The sequence below is a fragment of the Oncorhynchus clarkii genome, chromosome 10, assembly GCF_045791955.1.
Source record: "Oncorhynchus clarkii lewisi isolate Uvic-CL-2024 chromosome 10, UVic_Ocla_1.0, whole genome shotgun sequence".
NCBI lineage: Eukaryota > Metazoa > Chordata > Actinopteri > Salmoniformes > Salmonidae > Oncorhynchus > Oncorhynchus clarkii.
Genome location: NC_092156.1, coordinates 57278842 through 57298023, shown reverse-complemented (window position 1 = coordinate 57298023; position 19182 = coordinate 57278842). Strand labels below are relative to the sequence as shown.

Genomic DNA, 19182 nt, shown 5'->3' with positions numbered 1-19182 from the left:
AAGAAAATGGGAAGATGTTTTGTATGTTTAGGACAGAAACACAGCTAAATTCTGTAAAGTCAAAGATGTGTCATGTGGAAGCAGACATCACATTGCTGTGTGTACTGGTATGAGGAGTGAGGTGCAACCCCTACTGTTTCTGTAGATGCTGTTTCCTCAGTTTTTCCCCATTCATTGAAGATTAAACCAGATGGACAGAACACTGTGTTGCTACAAATGGCAAAGGCATGGGTAGAAGGCCCATCGGGCAGGAAGATAGCTCGTTGCTTACTAGATGGAGGCAGTCAGAGAAGCTTCGTACATGACAACCTTGTGAAGGGCTTGAAGCTACCAGTAATCAGACAAGAGGCACTCACTCTTCACACGTTTGGCTTCTCTGCTCCAGCAACGTCCCAACGCAACACAGTGAAAGTCATCTTGGAGAATGTCTGGGACAAACAGCAGAGAATAGAGATAGAGGCAATTGAAACCCCACAAGTGTGCACAGCTGTGATGAGAGTTCCTGGTGAACAGATTCAACATGAGCTCAACAGAAAGGGACTGCAGCTCGCAGACTTTCGAGGAGATGACAATTATCCTGAACACTCTGTCCTGATAGGAGCAGACTACTACTGGCAGATAGTATCAGTGTAACGGATATCGTCCTCTTCGTCTGAGGAGAAGTAAGTATCGGACCAAAGCACAGTGTGGTAAGTGTTCATGATGATTTTAATTAAAGAAAGCACTGAACACTGAATCAAAACAATAAACGAAGACGTGAATTTACAAAACCGAAACAGTACCGTGTGGCCCGAACACACACACGGAAACAAACACCTACAAACCAAAAGTGAAACCCAGGCTACCTAAGTATGATTCTCAATCAGAGACAACTAACGACACCTGCCTCTGATTGAGAACCATACTAGGCCGAACACAAAAACCAACATAGAAAAACAAACAGACTGCCCACCCCAACTCACGCCCTGACCACACTAAAACAACGAATAAAATAACAGAACTATGGTCAGAACGTGACAATCAGGCAGAGTGAAGTGACTGACGGAGACGGCGGATGCTTTAGAGAGCACCTTTGGATGTTCGGTGCAGGAACCAGTGTCCATGTCAAGTGTCGCCGAGGCAACATGCATGTTCATCCCACTTGATGAAGACACACGAGTCTCCAAACAACTGCATGCATTCTGGGAGCTTGAGTCTCTGGGTATTATAAGCAAGAAAACAGAACCCAGATGAAAACGAGGCTCTACAGAGGTTCGAGAAAACAACCACCTTCAACGATATCTCGTGAAGTTGTCATGGAAACGAGAAATGCCAGCACTCCAAGACAACTATAGAATCGTCAAGAAACGGTTTGAAGGTCTGAAGAAAAGACTGAAGAAGGATGTGACATTCACATGCAACGCCATGGGCCAGAAGTTACAGTATGATCTTGTCTCATCGCTAAATCTCCCCTGCGGAATCGGCGTAGGTCGAGAGCCAAGACACACTGGTTCTTGACATACTGCTCGCGTAACACGGAAGCCAGCCACACCAATGTGTCGGAGGAAACACAAGAGTATGATTAGACAAGGAAATCCCGGGCGGCCAAACCCTCCCCTAACCCGGATGACGCTGGGCCAATTTTGCGCCGTCCCATGTGTCTCCCAGTCACGGCCGGCTGTGACACAGCCTGGGATTGAGCCCAAAGCTGCAGTGGCACCTCAGCACTCTTTGTTAAATTTCCGATTTACAACTCTTTGTGTAATGTTTATGTCCAATGGCCAATGAGCACCGATACGTTTTCTCTATAATTTATCTTCATATGACAAGGTTTGAAAAGTATTTCCCAGTAGATTGTCGACTTGATTCATGAGGATGACCGCTTGTCTAGTTTGATCGCTAAGATTGTGAAAGTATGATGTTGATAAAATCAGTCCAATCATAGCTACGGTAGATATGTGATTTGGCCAATGACCTTGAGCCTTCTTGGATGGGCACTTCTAATGTAAGTCTATGGCAGTATCCAAGGGGCTTGAATTTTCAATTTCTCCCTGTAGATTTTGCGGTGATGTAGCATCCCCATGAGTGACAGAACACTGAGCCAATCACGGCGCAACTAGAGAACATTATCAACCCTTACGCTCCGTATTGTCCACCGGCTGCCCCACCACCACAGAAAGCACTGAGCTAGGCTGAAACATCTGCATTTTGGAGCTGCCTTACTCAAGAAAGCAATAAAGAGATTGTATGCATGTTTGTATGCAGCTTTATTAACTCATTGAAACTTTTTTTTACATTGTTTGTAAAATGCTCCACCTGCCCTGAATAAACGTGTCGCCACTGTGATCAACAAATAATTGTATATAGAAAAAGAACAGAAAAATGTCTTCCCAAAAACTGAAGATTTAAAACCAAACCGAAAGCCCACATGGCCACCAAACTACAACATCCTCACGGCGCTACAAGCTGCCACACCCCGATTGCCCACACCTGTTCAAGACTTCTTGGCAGAGGACAGCACCTGCCTCTGTTGCTGCTACCTGGGGATGAAATGTCGAAGTGGTAGTGTAGTGTATACTTGTGTTCCTAAGAACTAAACTACCTGGCCTATTCCATAACACTTTGTCATCCAGAGTCATTTAACTGTTAAGGGACAGGTGTCACGTAACCCAGGGCTGAATACAGCGAAGAATGTGTTAGATGACACAACGTTAAACAAACTGTAAAGATGTACCTTTGATTCAGCATCATAAAAGGAAATCATCTGTCTGTCACAATCTAAGAACACTCCCAGTGTTGTAAGAATGTCTGCTGACATGTCACTCAACACTGAAGGGCTTTCATTTCCAGATACTGGCATTTGAGGGTCATCAGAGACACAATACCCTTTTTCTTTGTTAAATGTAAAAACCCAGAAACCATTCTGTGGGGTTAAAGGTACAACACCAGTTGTCAGAGTGGCTGTGTCTGTGGCTACCCCGACGTACCATGACTGTTTCTCTCCAAGAAGTGAATCGAAAATTCCACCATTCCTCACCACCACTTCCCAGTATATCTGTCCGAAGCTGAATTTGTCCTCACTAAGGACATGAGGGGCTGTGGAAACATGAGGTTCTTTTGATGTCTTAGAGTAGACCTTCTTTCGATTTGTAGACACTTGTAGGTACGGATGACCAGGCTTTGGGTCCAGAGTGATGTCCACTAAGAAAAGGAAAACATATTTGGTGAATTTATTCAGTCACGTGGTTGCTGAGATGGATGTAGTAGGTACAGCCACGTAATAATATTATGTTTTATGTTTTTATGTCCTACCTTTGAATCTTTTTACTTCACCCCATTCTGCAAATGATTAACAAATCAAAATCAGAGACATTTTCTAACCACTAAGCTTATCAACAGAAAATAAATATTGGGTTGCACCACTTTTTTTTAATGGGTGTTGTTCAATGAATGTGAATAAACCTGGGAATGACTGTGTTTGTGGGTTAACTAAGTTCTAAAAACTTAGGAGAAAATGTTAAATAATAAAAACGTATGTCAATGTAAATGTACCTTTCGGGACACATTCCCTCTGTGTAGTTGTTTCCTTGGCAGTTTGCGTTCCACATTCTGCACAAATGAACATATTAGTATTGACAAAAAGTTGATTGTCGATGCATCAAATAATCAACCATATTTATCTGTTCAATGGATGATAAATGACTAGCTTGATGCTTGAATTTGATTTCCTTTACCCGTAAATTGACGCTTGTCAATTTCTGATTAAATGAGACACGTATTTCATAGCAAATGTAGATATATACATTAAATAATCAACAACACACATAAATACATAATATTCTATACAAAACACAAAATGCTCAGTAAAGTTGCTTTTGCAATGCTAAATGAAATGTTCAGATTTACCTCCTGCAAGAGCTGTTTCTTCTATTAAATGAAAACGGTTAAAAGTAAGATACCAAATATATAGAAAATCATATAATGTGTAGAAATTCACAAAGTAGTCTTGAAAAAAGATAGATGTAATACCTTCAGGCCTCTCAGTAGACTCTGTTTTATCTGAAATAGATTGACACTAATATCACTACAGGTCATACAATATTGTTGACATATAGGTTATTGACACCATATAATTAACCATATTAATCTATCTAGCTATACAGTATGTTCAACGCTTGACAAATTACTAATTTAGTTCATAGAAGAGTAACTCTATTTGACACTTGAATTTGATCTCCTTCATCTGGAGATGTGTTAGAAGTTGTGTGCCATACTAAAGAAACAACGTTTTGAAAATAGAAAATCAATCTTTCATTTGAACACCACCTTACTGAACACCTTACTGAGTTTTATTGAAAAATTGTTCTATTTCTAATCAAATAAGACATGTTTCTTAGATAATATAGATACACTCTCCTCTATTTAGTATAGCTACAATGTTTAATGTTAATGTTGTCTCTATATGCCAGCATTTTTGATTGGAGATCAAATATTAGATTTAATTTTCATAAGTATCTGTTTTACCGTTTAGATATTAAAGAACTTTGTATCTAGTCCCTCCATTTGAAGAATAATCTACGGTGTCATTTTGGAGTCACTTTTATTGTAAATAAGAATAGATGTTACTTTTACATTTAAAAAATATATATATATATATATTTTACACCCTTTTTCTCCCCAATTTCGTGATTACGATCTTGTCTCAACGCTGCAACTCCCCAACGAGCTCGGGAGAGGCGAAAGTCCGGCTCTCCGAAACATGACCTGCCAAACCGCGCTTCCTAACTGCCCCCTCAACCCGGAAGCCAGCTGCACCAATGTGTGTCGGAGGAAACACCGTTCAACACTTTAATACACTATAATTTAATTTGTCCAAATATTTATGACTTCTTCAGATGGGTGGACTAGATACATAAAGTATTTTCATTTCTAAACAGTACAACAGATATTTATGAAAATACCCTCAAATAAAAGGTGTCGCTCTATACTGTCACCTCATGTGAAATATTTGATCTCAAATTCAAAATCCTGTAGCATAGAGCCAAATTTAGCTTCACTGTCCAAATAAATACAGAGGGAGTGTATACACAAAATAAATATTCAATATAATGTTCACATAAAATAATCAACAAACACCTCATCTTCAGTACAAAACGCGTAAAATGCTCATTCAACCTTTGAAATGTTAAATAAAATATCAGTAAAAAAAATAAATAATGTACATCCGACAAAAGTGGCTTTCTCGATTAAATTAAAACATAAAAGTTAAGTCATCAAATATGTTTAAAAAAAATCATGTTATAACACAATATTGAAATACACAACATAGTCTTGAAAAACTATAGAAGTAAATTCTGGCCTCTCTGTAGACTGTTTTATCCGAAATGCAATGAGAGTAATATTAATATAGGTAGCTAGGTCATACAATATTACTTTTTTTTAAATGTATTGTATCAGTGAGGTTTTTCAATGTCATCATCAAACCTAATATTATATTAAGGTGCAATTCCTAACGCCTAACTTAATTTCGAATTGACGTCTATGCATGACCGTCCCGCAGGAGGCCTTTTTGCCTTTTGGTAGATCGTCATTGTAAATAAGAATTCTTTCTTAACTGATTTGCTTAGTTAAACAAAGGTCCCGACGCTCTTGGTTATTCCCAACACTCTTGTCTAAACGCTAATGCACCTCACTTGCGATAGGGTTTTGGAAATCTTTGGAACTGAACTTTTATATAAAACAAAATGATTAGACAATGCTTAATACCGTTTCCATTTGCCATTTTCTTCAATCTTGAGACTCTGACAAACCCTGCAGGAGGAAGAGAAGTAGATAATGTCAATGTAAAACCACATAACCCATTGTAAATGATAGGGATGGGTGTGAGTGATCAATCAATGCAGTAGTACTTGAAAATAATGTATGCAACAATGTGTTGAATGAAAGGCATACACTTTAAGCATTGACAACATTACATATAAACACAATGTAAATATGTACCGTATATATGTTTTTGGAGTAGAATAGTCTAGCCACACTATGAAGATCAGTTCTACTAATGATAGGTCACATGCTGTTCACATTTAAATTAATTTGCGTTAGCTTGTTGACATACCAGTTTTTTTGATCCAGATGAAGAGCCCAATAACAGTAGAGACAACTAGCAGTAAAATAATCAGAGTCGTGATGAAGGCTCCAAGACCCCAATGTCCTGTACAAAGAATTTATCAAACCACTTAAAATATTACTTTAAAAAAAAAAAGAGTCTTATTTCCCAGGTTTATGATGTTGTCTTTCGGTAGATACAGTAACTCAAGACAACATATCAGAGGACTTCACCGTTTCACCTGTACCCGAAAAGCTAGGTTGGACCTAATTGTCATGGGTCTTGGGTATTTGTAATTATAACCAATTTGCCCGTAAGGACCCGTACAGACCCGAATGCGACTGGTGCTGTGGAGAGAGAGTGAAAATTGTGCAATTTATGCTGCTGCTCTTGCTTTTCACCAAAGTGCTACAAAGTTACCGAAAGCTAAACCAACAACCACACAAACCAAAATTGGATACATTGTAAATGCAGGTCCAACGAGGGAAACAAATGTAGCTAGCTAGCACTAATTTGTTTTTGCAGAGACATATTTTTTTGGAGCATCTGATGACCTAACATGGTGAGTGATGACCATGAATTTCTCTGGTACTGGCTGCTGTTGCAGTCATGACGCAAGTGGTGCTATGATGTCAAATCCTCCGTCGTTGCTAGTTTGACCAGGTGTTTTCAGCAACTGATATTTTTTTATTTGGTTGTCATATTGGCAGGCTTGCTAGCAACAACCTATTTAGCTAGCTTCTAAACTAATGCTTGATGTGCAATGTGATCTCCTTGTAATGAACAGTGTCAAGTGTCCTGACAAGAAGGCAAACTTTTCTAGATATGCCAGGCAAAATAGGGCATTATCAGCTCATTGTTACGGATGTATCCAAATGAACGTTAATAGAAAACAGCTACTTTGCTTTTATTCTGTCTGCTGAGGTTGTAACTGTGTTAGCCGTAGCCGCTAGCTAGCTAGCAAGCAAGCGACTGGGTCTCATCCATAAATATCGAACTAATCGAACAAATGGCTGGGTTGTGTCTTTAGCAAATAAAAGATCAGAAAGTAGGAATGTTCTTATATAAATGAAAATATCAATACGAAAACTGTATTTCTACCTGTAAATGTGTGCTTATAGTATTGTTTTCTTTGGCAACTGTGAAAAGTTTGGCCGGGATAAACAGCTTAAACAAACGAGACAGAATACATTTTGCTGTTATTCTGGCTGCAGAGGTAGCAGTAAATAAGGTATAAGAACGTTGTCACTGAGTATTTAAAAATATATATATATATATATATTTCACCTTAATTTAACCAGGTAGGCCAGTTGAGAACAAGTTCTCATTTACAACTGCGACCTGGGCATGATAAAGCAAAGCAGTGCGACAAAAACAACAACAGAGAGTTACACATGGGATAAACAAACGTACAGTCAATAACACAATAGAAAATCTGTATACAGTGAGTGCAAATGAAGTAAGGAGGTAAGGCAATAAATAGGTCATAGTGGAGAAGTAATTACAATTTAGCAATTAACACTGGAGTGATGTGCAGATGAGGATGTGCAAGTAGAAATACTGGTGTGCAAAAGAGCAGAAAACAAACAAACATGGGGATGAGGTAGGTAGTTGGTTTGGATTGGCTATTCACAGATGGGCTGTGTACAGCTACAGCGATCGGTAAGCTGCTCTGACAGCTGATGCTTGAAGTTAGTGAGGGAGATATCAGTCTCCAACTTCAGTGATTTTTTTGCAATTTCATCCAGTCATTGGCAGCAGAGAACTGGAAGGAAAGGTGGCCAAAGGAGGTGTTGGCTTTGACCAGTGAAATATTCCTGCTGGCTACGGGTGGGTGTTGCTATGGTGACCGGTGAGCTGAGATAAGACAGAGCTTTACCAAGCAAATACCTATAGATGACCTAGAGCCAGTGGGTTTGGCGGCAAATATGTAGCGAGGACCAGCCAACGAGAGCATACAGGTCGCAATGATGGGTAGTATATGGGGCTTTGGTGACAAAACGGATGGCACTGTGATAGACTGCATCCAATTTGCTGAGTAGAGTGTTGGAGGCTATTGTAACGGTTGTCTTCCTCCTCCTCTGACGAGGAGCCCCGAGGCTGCCCAACCCTACCTGGCTGAATGCTCCCCGTAGCCAGGCCAGTGCGGCGAGGTGGAATAGCCTGCACTGGGCTGTGCTGGCGAACCGGCGACACCATGCGTAGGGCTGGTGCCATGTACCCCGGCCCGAGGAGACGCACTGGAGACCAGATGCGCTGAGCCAGCTTCATGGCATCTGGCTCGATGCCTACTCTAGCCCAGCCAATACGAGGCGCTGCTATGTACCGCACCGGGCTATGCCTGCGCACTGGGGACACCGTGCGCCTCACCGCATAACACGGTGCCTGTCCGGTCCCCCTCTCTCCACGGTAAGCACAGGGAGTTGGCTCAGGTCTCCTACCTAACTTAGCCACATTCCCGTGTTCCTCCCCATACTGCCTCTCGGGCTTCCAATCGCTCGCCATGCTGCCTCCTCATACCACTGCCTCTCGGCTTTCGCTGCATCCAGCTCTGCCTTGGGGCGGCGATACTCTCCCGGCTGTACCCAGGGTCCCTTGCCATCCAGGATCTCCTCCCATGTCCAGGAATCTGGAGATCGCTGCTGCTTCCCGTTACCAAGCTGTTTGGTCCTTTGGTGGTGGGTGATTCTGTAACGGTTATCTTCCTCCTGACGAGGAGGACTAATGATGAGGAGGAGTAGTAGGAAGGATCGGAGGACCAATGCACAGAGTGGTAAGTGTCCATATTGTTTAATAAGAATAATGAACAATGAACAAAACAATAAACGACAACGTGACATAACACAACCGAAAAACTTACACGAAAAAGAATCACCCACAACTCAAAAGTGAAACCAGGCTACCTAAGTATGGTTCTCAATCAGGGACAACGAATGACAGCTGTGATTGAGAACCATACCAGGTCAAACACAGAAATCCCAAATCATAGAAAAAGGAACATAGACAACCCACCCAACTCACGCCCTGACCACACTAAAACAAAGACATAACAAAAGAACTAAGGTCAGAACGTGACAGCTATTTTGTAAATTACATCGGCGAAGTCACGAATCGGAAGGACAGTCAGTTTTACGAGGGTATGTTTGGCAGCATGAGTGAAGGAGGCTTTGTTGCGAAATAGGAAGCCGATTCTAGATTTAATTTTGGATTGGAGATGCTTAATATGAGAGTTTACAGTCTAGCCAGGCACCTAGGTATTTATAGTTGTCCACATATTCTAAGTCAGAACCGTCCAGAGTAGTGATGCTAGGCGGGCGGGTACGGGCAGCGATTGGTTGAAGAGCATGCATTTAGTTTTACTAGCGTTTTACTAGCATGGCAATGGAACATAGAAGAACAAACTGGGTTGCGTCCCTAAATATCAAACTAATCGAACGAACGACTAGGTCGCGTCTCTACCAACCAAAAGATCAGAAAGTATGAATTTGCTTATAAAAAAAAAACAACAACAAAAAAGTATTTATACTGCTAAATGTTTGTTTTCATATGGTTTTCTCTGGCAAACTGTGGTATAAGCAGGATAAACGCCTCCTTCCATTATTTCCAAAGTAATGTACACAACAGAGGCGTTTATCCTTTACTTAACCACTTTTATTGTCACAAAAAACGACTTACCTTCAGATGAGTCCCGTGACACTTGTGGTTGTCGTACAAACTGAGAACATCATTGCGTTTGTGAGAGCCTCATCTTTCCATAGAGTGGTCATATTAGTTTGTAGCACAAACGGTTAGAACGCTATATGCAGAAGTCGGCACATTGATGGTACTGTCTTCAGACAAGTCCCGTGGGGCTTGTGGGAGTCGTTGAGCAAGACGGAGAACAACATCCTGTTCGTGAGAGTCTCATCTTTCCACGGAGTATTAGTTTGTAGGCCAAACCATTCAAACACTACAGACGTTTTCATGAGAAGCCGGAATTTCAGGGTGTTTCCTGGTCTGATAAACAATGCAGGAACTCTGCCACTTTCCACCATATATGTGGACGTGGGGGAGTGAGACGCTACCCATCCCAAAAAAAAACGGATCTCTCTAGCTTAAACAGACCGATTTTGAAGGGGATGTTTTATTAAGTTGCGTCAATCAACTCTAATTACCTCAGGAACCACACATGTGGAAGCAGCTGCTTTCAATATACTTTGTATCTCTCATTTACTCAAGAGTTTTCTTTATTTTGTCAGTTACCTGTGAATCAATGGAAGTTGGAATTAAAATGAAGGAATTCAAAGGTAAACGAGAAGGAAAGGTTACAGTTACCAAGATCTGTGGCAGCAAGAAGTTACTGTATTCTATCTTGTACGAGTCGGCTTTGTAGCTGTTTCTTTCTCACTCACTCACTCACTCACTCACTCACTCACTCACTCACTCACTCACTCACACACTGCACACACAGCACAGTCCCTCCACCTGCTAGAGCGGCTCCGTTTCTCTCTCCATCGCGCCTGAACAGCTCCAGTTAATAATTCATTTTTTTGCTGCTTTTTTTGCTGCTTCCCTCGGATTGAATCGGACCGGGTCTGGTTGTCCTTGGGTCTGGTGGTCCTTGGGTCTGGTGGTCCTTGGGTCTGGTTGTCCTTGGGTCTGGTGGTCCTTGGGTCTGGTGGTCCTTGGGTCTGGTTGTCCTTGGGTCTGGTGGTCCTTGGGTCTGGTGGTCCTTGGGTCTGTTCAGACCGGCACTTTATCTTTTAAGAACTAATTTATTCAGATAGGGGCCCGTTTAGGAAAGCCCAAGGTCCATTTCACAACAGGTCCAAGTTGTGTTGACTGGTTTGTGGGTATAATGAACTTATTGTTACTTTGACTCAAATATTAAATGATAAGATACCGTTTAAGATTTCTGAGATTCTCACCCTCCGTTGGAGCTCTGGGCAGGATTCTACTCTCCTTCTTCTCCTCCTCAGACAGAGAGACTGTACAGGAGAGCCAATCGGTGTCTGAGGGAGAAGACAGCATCCAACTACTGATTCTCACCAAGCCCTGAGGATCTGTTACAGAGAGGAAAATGGGATATACACACTTACTGACAGAAAGTCACACACAGCTGTACATAGTTGCAGTAATGTTCCAAAAAAGTGTATACAATAACCTGGAGTGTTCAGTACTTCTCGTCCATTTCTGATCTCTGTCCCCTCTTTGTTTCTCCAGGTGAGTGTAGGATATGGTGACCAGCCCTCTGATGAACAGGTAATGTTCACCCGACCTCCTCCTCCCCTTGCTTCAGCAACAGAGACCACCGGGGTACCACCTAGTACTAATAGACAGAGGTGGAGCAAAGTACAACCAAGAAGACAATGATTGTGAGAATGTATTTAATTGTAAACCTGCATAAAGAGTTGCCACTTTCTTTGTACATTTCAAAGGGAGAGTTCACCCAAATGACAAAATAGAATATTGGTTTCCTTACCCTGTGAGCAATGTTAGACCGCCACGTGTCCATATACTGCTTACAGAGTAAGGAAACCAATGTAATTTTTTAAACTATTCCTTTAAAATAAGTTACAATATCCAGAATATTTAATTAACCAGGCAAGCCATTTAAGAACAAATTCTTATTTACAATGACAGCCTAGGAACAGGGGTTTAACTAGCATCTCAGGGATTTGATCTAGCAACCTTTTGGTTACTGACCCAACGCTCTAACCACTAGGCTACCAATATTACAGTGTAATTGCAGTGCAACTGTTCTGTCTGTCCCTCACATACAGCTAAATACAGAGCCTTCAGAAAGCATTAACAGCCCTGGACTTTTTACACATTTAGTTGTTACAAAGTGCGATTTAAATCTATTTCATTGTCATTTTTTGTCAGCGATCTGCACAAAATTCTCTGTAATGTTAGTGGAAGAAAGATTCTTATATATTTTTCTTATGGAAAATAAAACACTAATATCTTGATTAGATAAGTATTCAATCCCCTGAGTCAATACATGCTAGAATCACCTTTGGCAGCAATTACAGCTGTGAGACTTTCTGGGTAAGCCTCCAAGAGCTTTGCACACCTGGATTGTACAATATTTGACAATTATTCTTTTAAAAAATTCTTCAAGCTCTGTCAAGTTGGTTGTTGATCATTGCTAGACAGCCATTTTCAAGTCTTGCAATAGATTTTCTAGCCGATTTAAGTCAAAACTACAACTAGACCACTCAAGAACATTCAAATTTACATTTGGCCTTGTGTTTTAGGTAATTGTCCTGCTGTAAGGTGGATTTGTCTCTCCCAGTCTGTTAGAAAGCAGACTAAACCAAGTATTGCTCTAGGACTTTGCCTGTGCTTAGCTCTATCCAAAAAATGACAAGCATAAACATAACATGACACAGCCACCACCATGCTTGAAAATATGAAGAGTGGTGCTCAGTGTTGTTGTATTTGCCCAAAATATAACACTTTATATTCAGGACAAAAAGTTAATTTCTTTACTTTAGTGCCTTATTGCAAACAGGATGCATGTTTTGGAATATTTGTATTATGTTCAGGCTTCCTTCTTTTCACTCTGTCATATTGTGGATCATCTACAATGTTGTTGGTCCATCCTCAGTTTTCTCTTTTAACAGCCATTAAACCCTGTAACTGTTTTAAAGTCACCATTAGCCTCATGAAATCCCTGAGCGGTTTCCTTCCTTTCCGGCAACTGAGTTAGAAAATACTTACAGGGATGGGGTGGTGGTTCAAAAATCAAGTTAATTATCGCACACAGAGTGAGTCCATGCAACTTATTATGTGACTTATTTAGCCAATGATTTACTCCTGAACTTATTTAGGCCATAACAAAAGGGTTGAATACTTATTGACTCAAGACATTTGAGCTTTTCATTTTTAATTCATTTGTAAACATTTCTAAAAACATAATTCCACTTTGACATTATGGGTTATTGTGTGTAGATCAGTGACACAAAATCTACATTTAAACCATTTAAAATTCAGACTGTTACACAACAAAATGTGCAAAAAGTCAACGGGTCTGAATACTGTCTGAAGGCACTGCAGCTACCCATTCCACATTGTCTACACAAGTGGAGTGCGGTCTTCAGTCCCTTACCCTTTACTGTGAGGAAGACACTGGCTTTTTCATACCACTGTGCGTTGCTGACATGGCACACATACTCCCCCCCGTCTGCCAGTGTGACCCTCTCCAGTGTCAGGGACACATTCCCTCTCTCCAGCCCCCCAGTTAGAGACACCCTGCCCCTGTACCGGGGGTCCACAGGGGCCTCCTGGATCTTGTGATCTCTGTACAACAAGGCAGGTTTGTCGAAGTCACCGGACCGGTACCAGCGCACCTCCAATGGCTCAGCATTGAAGAGAGGTGAGAGTTCACAAGGTAGAGAGACTGAGGAGTTCAATGCGGTCAAGATCAGACCATGATGAACCATCAAAGTGAAAACCTCTGGGAAAAGAGTGAGATGTAGAGTTCTTATAAGAGGGTGTTAGCCATTTATATAGGGCATTACAACATTTTGCTTCATAAGGAACTATACCGCCTGGTCTTAATCCTCTATGAATGTTGTTATAGATTTAGACGAGCAGTTGGAATGCATTAAGTATAGCTCATAAGGCTTACATGTGTTTATAATGTATTATGAAGAGGGCATTCATAAGTGTTAATTAAAAAAGCTAAGACAGTTATATGGAAGAAATCAATGTTTTTGCAACTAGCAGAAAGTTGACATGCTCACCAGGTCTTTGAGCTGCCATGAGAACTGTCAGAGCTGTCAGTGTCATCAACCTCAGCCACACACCTGTGTTTAAAGATAGAGGACATCCTATTGATGACAATATCACCATAACTGCAGTGACTATAAAAAGGTGAATCTATTGCATCAACAGTAGTAGGGTACAACACTGGTATGTTCAGATAAAAAAATATATTGAGTAAAACAGACATGCCTCTTGGTAGAGTATAGTGGAATTTCGTTCTGCAATGTTCAGTACGTTGCACCCTACTGAATATGACCCTGGCCATTTGAACAAATTTCACGTTCTGTCTCAAAGCTAAAACCATTAGGTCATACAGTCAATGTGCAGGAACCATTGAACAAATTGACTGTGTTATACTGAACGTTGGACCATGAGACTGTTAGGTTCTAAATATCAGAGTAAGAAATTGACGGACTCTATAAAAGATCCAACCAAGTTGATTCACCCAAAGGATCAAACAACTGAACAGACAAAAACATATTTCCAACAGTGGTAATATATATACCTCAATTTTGGTGGAGTCTCCTCCTCCTCTCTAAACATTACATCTTTATTGATGGGCAGGACCTTAAGTGATACGGGCAATAAACTGTACCTTCTCCCTTAATGTGCCCTGACCTGACCTCGGCCCCTTTCCTTACTAATCCACAACTCTCCATCCACTCTTATCAGTGCCTGCCAACATGTGATCGTTTTCCCTGCACTCAGCACATTCCAAGCGTAATTGCATCCACCATATATGTACATTCCTCCAACAGATAATCATTAACTTCTGGTGTAGACTCTAGACTATGGCACCCCTCATGTCTCTAGTATAACTGATGATTAACAATAATTCAAGTTTTGAAATCCGAACCCATCAAGACGTACGACAAGTTAAATTACAGTGCTTTCGGAAAGTATTCAGACCCCTTGACTTTTTCCACATTTTGTTATGTTACAGCCATACTAGAAAATGTATTAGATCGTTTTTTCCCCCTCATCAATCTACACACAATACCCCATAATAACAAATCAAAACAGTTTTTGCAAATGTATTTTTGCTAAAGTGGCTGGGCCACTCAAGGACATTCAAATACATTTCCAGAAGCCATCCCGGCATTGTCTTGGCTGTGTGGTTAGGGTCGTTGTCCTGTTGGAAGGTGTACCTTTGCCCCCAGTCTGAGGTCCCCAGTGCGCTGGAGCAGGTTTTCATCAATGATCTCTCTGTACTTTGCTCAATTCATCTTTCCCTCGATCCTGACTAGCCTCCCTGTCGCTGAAAACATCCCCACAGTGTAACGGATGTGAAACAGCTAGCTTAGTTAGCGGTGGTGCGCGCTAAATAGCGTTTCAATCGTCGACGTCACTTGCTCTGAGACCTTGAAGTAGTAGTTCCCCTTGCTCTGCAAGGGCCGCGGCTTTTGTGGAGCGATGGGTAACGATGCATCGTGGGTGACTGTTGTTGATGTGTGCAGAGGGTCCCTGGTTCGCGCCCGGGTATGGGCGAGGGGACGGTTTAAAGTTATACTGTTACAACAGCATGATGCTGCCACCACCATGCTTCACCGTAGGGATGGTGCCTGGTTTCTTCCAGACGTGACGCTTGGCATTCAGGCCAAAGAGTTCCATCTTGGTTTTGTCAAACCAAAGAATCTTGTTTCTCATGGTCTAAAAGTCCTTAAGGTGCCTTTTGGCAAACTTTTGTCTTTTGGCAAGCGGGCTGTCATTTGCCTTTTACTGAGGAGTGGCTTCCATCTGGCCACTCTACCATAAAGGCCTGATTGGTGGAGTGCTGCAGAGACTGTTGTCTTTCTGGAAGGTTTTCCCATCTCCACAGAGGAATTCTGGAGCTCTGTCAAAATGACCATCTCCCTGATCAAGCGAGCAGCCAGCTCTAGGAAGAATCTTGGTAGGTCCAAACTTCTTCCATTTAAGAATGATGGAGGCCACTGTGTTCTTGGGGACCTTCAATTTTGTTCTGGTAAAATTCCCCAGATCTGTGCCTCGACACAACCCTGTCTCTGAGCTCTAAGGACAGTCCCTTCGACCTCATGGCTTGGTTTTTGCGCTAACATGCATTGTCATCTGTGGGACCTTATATATGCATGTGTGTGCCTTTCCAAATCATGTCCAATTAATTGAATTTACCAATCCAATCAAGTTCTAAAAACATCTCAAGGATGATCAATGGAAACAGGATTCACCAGAGCTCAATTTCGATTATCATAGCAAAGGGTCTGAATACTCATATAAATATGGTATTTCTGTTATTTATGTTTAATACATTTGCAAAAATGTCAAAATACATGTTTTTGTTTCGCATTATGGGGTATTGTGTGTAGATTTATGTGAAAAAAAATATTAATCAGTTTTAGAATAAGGCTGTAACCTAACAAAATGTGGAAAAAGAGAATGGGGTTTGAATATGATCCAAATGCACTGTACTTAATGACTGCTGTCATAACTGCTATAAAAACATACACAATGGCAGCCATTGGTGAAATATATGTTTCCTCCATAGAAATTATTTTAATTATAACAGTCGGAAGTAAAAAAAATTGTATTAGTATTATTTTTTGGTAGATAATAATGTCAAAAAAATGTATTTGAACTAAGTCCTTTGGTAAAACTTAATTAAGGAGACAAGCAATAAAATATAACATTTTAATACATTTACATTTTAGTCATTTAGGAGACACTCTTAGCTAAAGCGACTTACAGTTAGTGCAATCATCTTAAAATAACTAGGTAAAACAACCACATAGTACGACCTTTCATCAATAAAGCAGCTATGTCTTATAAAGCATAATGCTTCAATGATCCAATAAGTAACTTGTCGGGCTCCCCGACCAAATTCACATAGAAATGTGTTTTTGGTCTGTCATTCTCATTGAAAGCAAGTCTAGGTTGTTTTTACACTTACATGCGACTTCTGCTATCAGAATATGAAGATTGTAGGCCAATGCTACAGCTATGACTCTGTACGTATTTTTTTTTTTTTAAAGGAGGTTCTGACCCCCTTTCATATTTCTTTATGGCTTTAGTCTGTACAGCGGGAAGGTAGAGATGGATTACAGATAGCAGGGGCATTAGCCTTTGCAGAGTTGCCAACAACTGGAAAATCCGGTTTTCAGAGGAGAAGAGAGAGCCTGTGACATGACTTCTGCTTTTGGACGTTAAAAGGGGAATTTCACTTAAAAACTATATTTTTTAATTAGTCCACTGTTGATACAGCCCCAACATGCTTTGCATGTCAGCAGTCAAGTTGTCAAGATATATGCCTTTTAAGAAGAAGAGTGTCTCCAGCCACATGAACATGACGATGCAACATTAAGCAAAGGAAAAATATACCAAAAGATAGTTTTTGAGTGATATTTCCCTTTAACAAGGAGACGCTCCGTCTTAATTCCTAACATCACGTTTACTGAAGAGAACCTCCCACGACAGTTTTTTAAAATTCTCATCAAGACCAGAATGTGGATGATCTAGTTTCAGGCATTTCTTTTCTACGTTAGGTTTGTAGGGGCACAGAGAAGTGGCTGAGACTGGTTTACAAAACCAAAAGTAAAAGAGGCAAAAAACTCATCTTAGGAATGAGACACATAGAAATAGCGCACATAGAACAGATCTAGGGTTTCTAGGTTGTGTCTAGACTTGACAGTTCATGCAGATTTAGTATTCTGATCATAGAGTTCTGTTCATGGAACTCCGAACGCGTCATGCATCTGTTGTGTAGTAAATATTTACATTTTTATTCTGATTTTAATTTGGTTTTTGTTTTTCCAGTGAAGCATGTTGCATTGCATTCCATGTCTGAAATGTGCTGTATAAATAAAGCTTGATCGTATTTTATTTGGACCTTGTGAAATGTGGAAGCCATACCATCCACTCACCAGGTGCAATGTAAGCGCCTATTACCTTCTAGCAGCTGGCGGCTCGCTAGGGCGATGGGGATGGTGGATGGGTATTTCAACTGCAGTCGAGCTTCGAGGCTTATGTGTTCAATCCCAGTGCTAGGCACTTGTTTTTGTGTGTGTGTTTTTTAAAGCCTTTCCCAAACCTAAATTGAACCATTTGGAATGAATGCCTTAACTTAAACTTTAGTTAAACTTTTGCCGCGTTTGACTAACAGCCAAGATACGGCACCACATGGCGTAATTATGTTACTGCAGTTAAGCCAGGGTTGGCGTTTTATTTGGAAATAGGGCTGTGCAGTTTTCAAAAACATAGCTCTGTCACATGACTATGCAGAAATAGGGATATGTAATGAGATAAGGAGAGGGAGTGGACATACACGGCCTAGAAACAGTAGATATCTTCTATGTGCGCTATTTCAAACAGCTGAAAATGCAATATTTTTGGTTATGGAAAAGATTATTCACAGCTTTTTAGATGGTACAATGATTATATACACTATAATTGCTTGTTTGCTACATAAATTGAAATTTGGCAAACTGTTAGAATTTTAGCAACCAGGAAATGGAGGAGTGATTTCTTCATAGTGCATCTTTAAACCAATAACGCAGCATCTCTTTCTAAGTACAACTAAACAAGGGGAGGAGATGAGAGAAAGTGAAGGGAGATACAACGTTCTTCAAACAACGGCAGCAGTTTATCTAGTGAAATTAATTTCTACCTGAATGCATGATCCCTCCTTCAATTTCCAGCTGTTGTAACATCAATGTTATCTTCGGCTATGGAATCCTCAGATGACAATGTGACATATCCACAGTATATTTTAATTCTACTTTGTAATCAAAAATGAAGATGGAGCAGCTTCTCCTCTCTCCTGTATGTCCACTCCCTCTCCTTATCTCATTATATTCCCCTATAAAAAAAAACTGTTGTGGGAGGTTCTCTTCAGGAAATGCGTAGGAGGAGTTAAGATGGAGTGTCTCCTTGTTAAAGGGAAATATCACTCAAAAACTCTCTTGGTATTTTTTTTCATTAGTCCACTTGTCACGTTCTGACCTTAGTTCCTTTATTATGTCTTTGTGTTAGTTTGGTCAGGGCGTGAGTTGGGGTGGGTAGTCTATGTTCTTTTTTCTATGTAATATTTATGTGTTTGGCCTGGTATGTTTCTCAATCAGAGGCAGGTGTCGTTCGTTGTCTCTGATTGAGAATCATACTTAGGTAGCCTGTTTTCCCCATTTTGGTTGTGGGTGTTTAATGTTCTGTTTAGTGTTTTCTGCACCTTACAGGACTGTTTCATTTTTTTTGTTTATTCACGTTGTTGTTTTGTATTTCAGTGTTCAGTTAATAAAATCATGAACATGTACCACGCTGCGCTTTGGTCCACACCTTCTTCCATTTATGAAAACCTTTACAGAAACACCCACCAACCAAGGACCAAGCAGCGTGGT

At 40.7% G+C, this 19182-nt stretch overlaps 1 protein-coding gene across 1 annotated transcript; it reads right to left on the bottom strand.

Annotated features, from left to right (window-relative positions):
* Positions 1–2229: 2229 nt before the first annotated feature.
* Positions 2230–18639, bottom strand: LOC139419678 (butyrophilin subfamily 3 member A1-like). The gene is made up of 12 exons (XM_071169664.1): positions 18456–18639; positions 13816–13878; positions 13179–13526; positions 11229–11393; positions 10993–11127; positions 6095–6190; positions 5746–5790; positions 4009–4038; positions 3886–3906; positions 3532–3588; positions 3292–3318; positions 2230–3180 (listed from the first exon to the last, which is right to left on the bottom strand). The coding sequence occupies exons 1-12, from the start codon at positions 18496–18498 to the stop codon at positions 2615–2617; spliced, it is 1596 nt and encodes a 531-aa protein (XP_071025765.1). The 5' UTR covers positions 18499–18639; the 3' UTR covers positions 2230–2614.
* Positions 18640–19182: the final 543 nt, after the last annotated feature.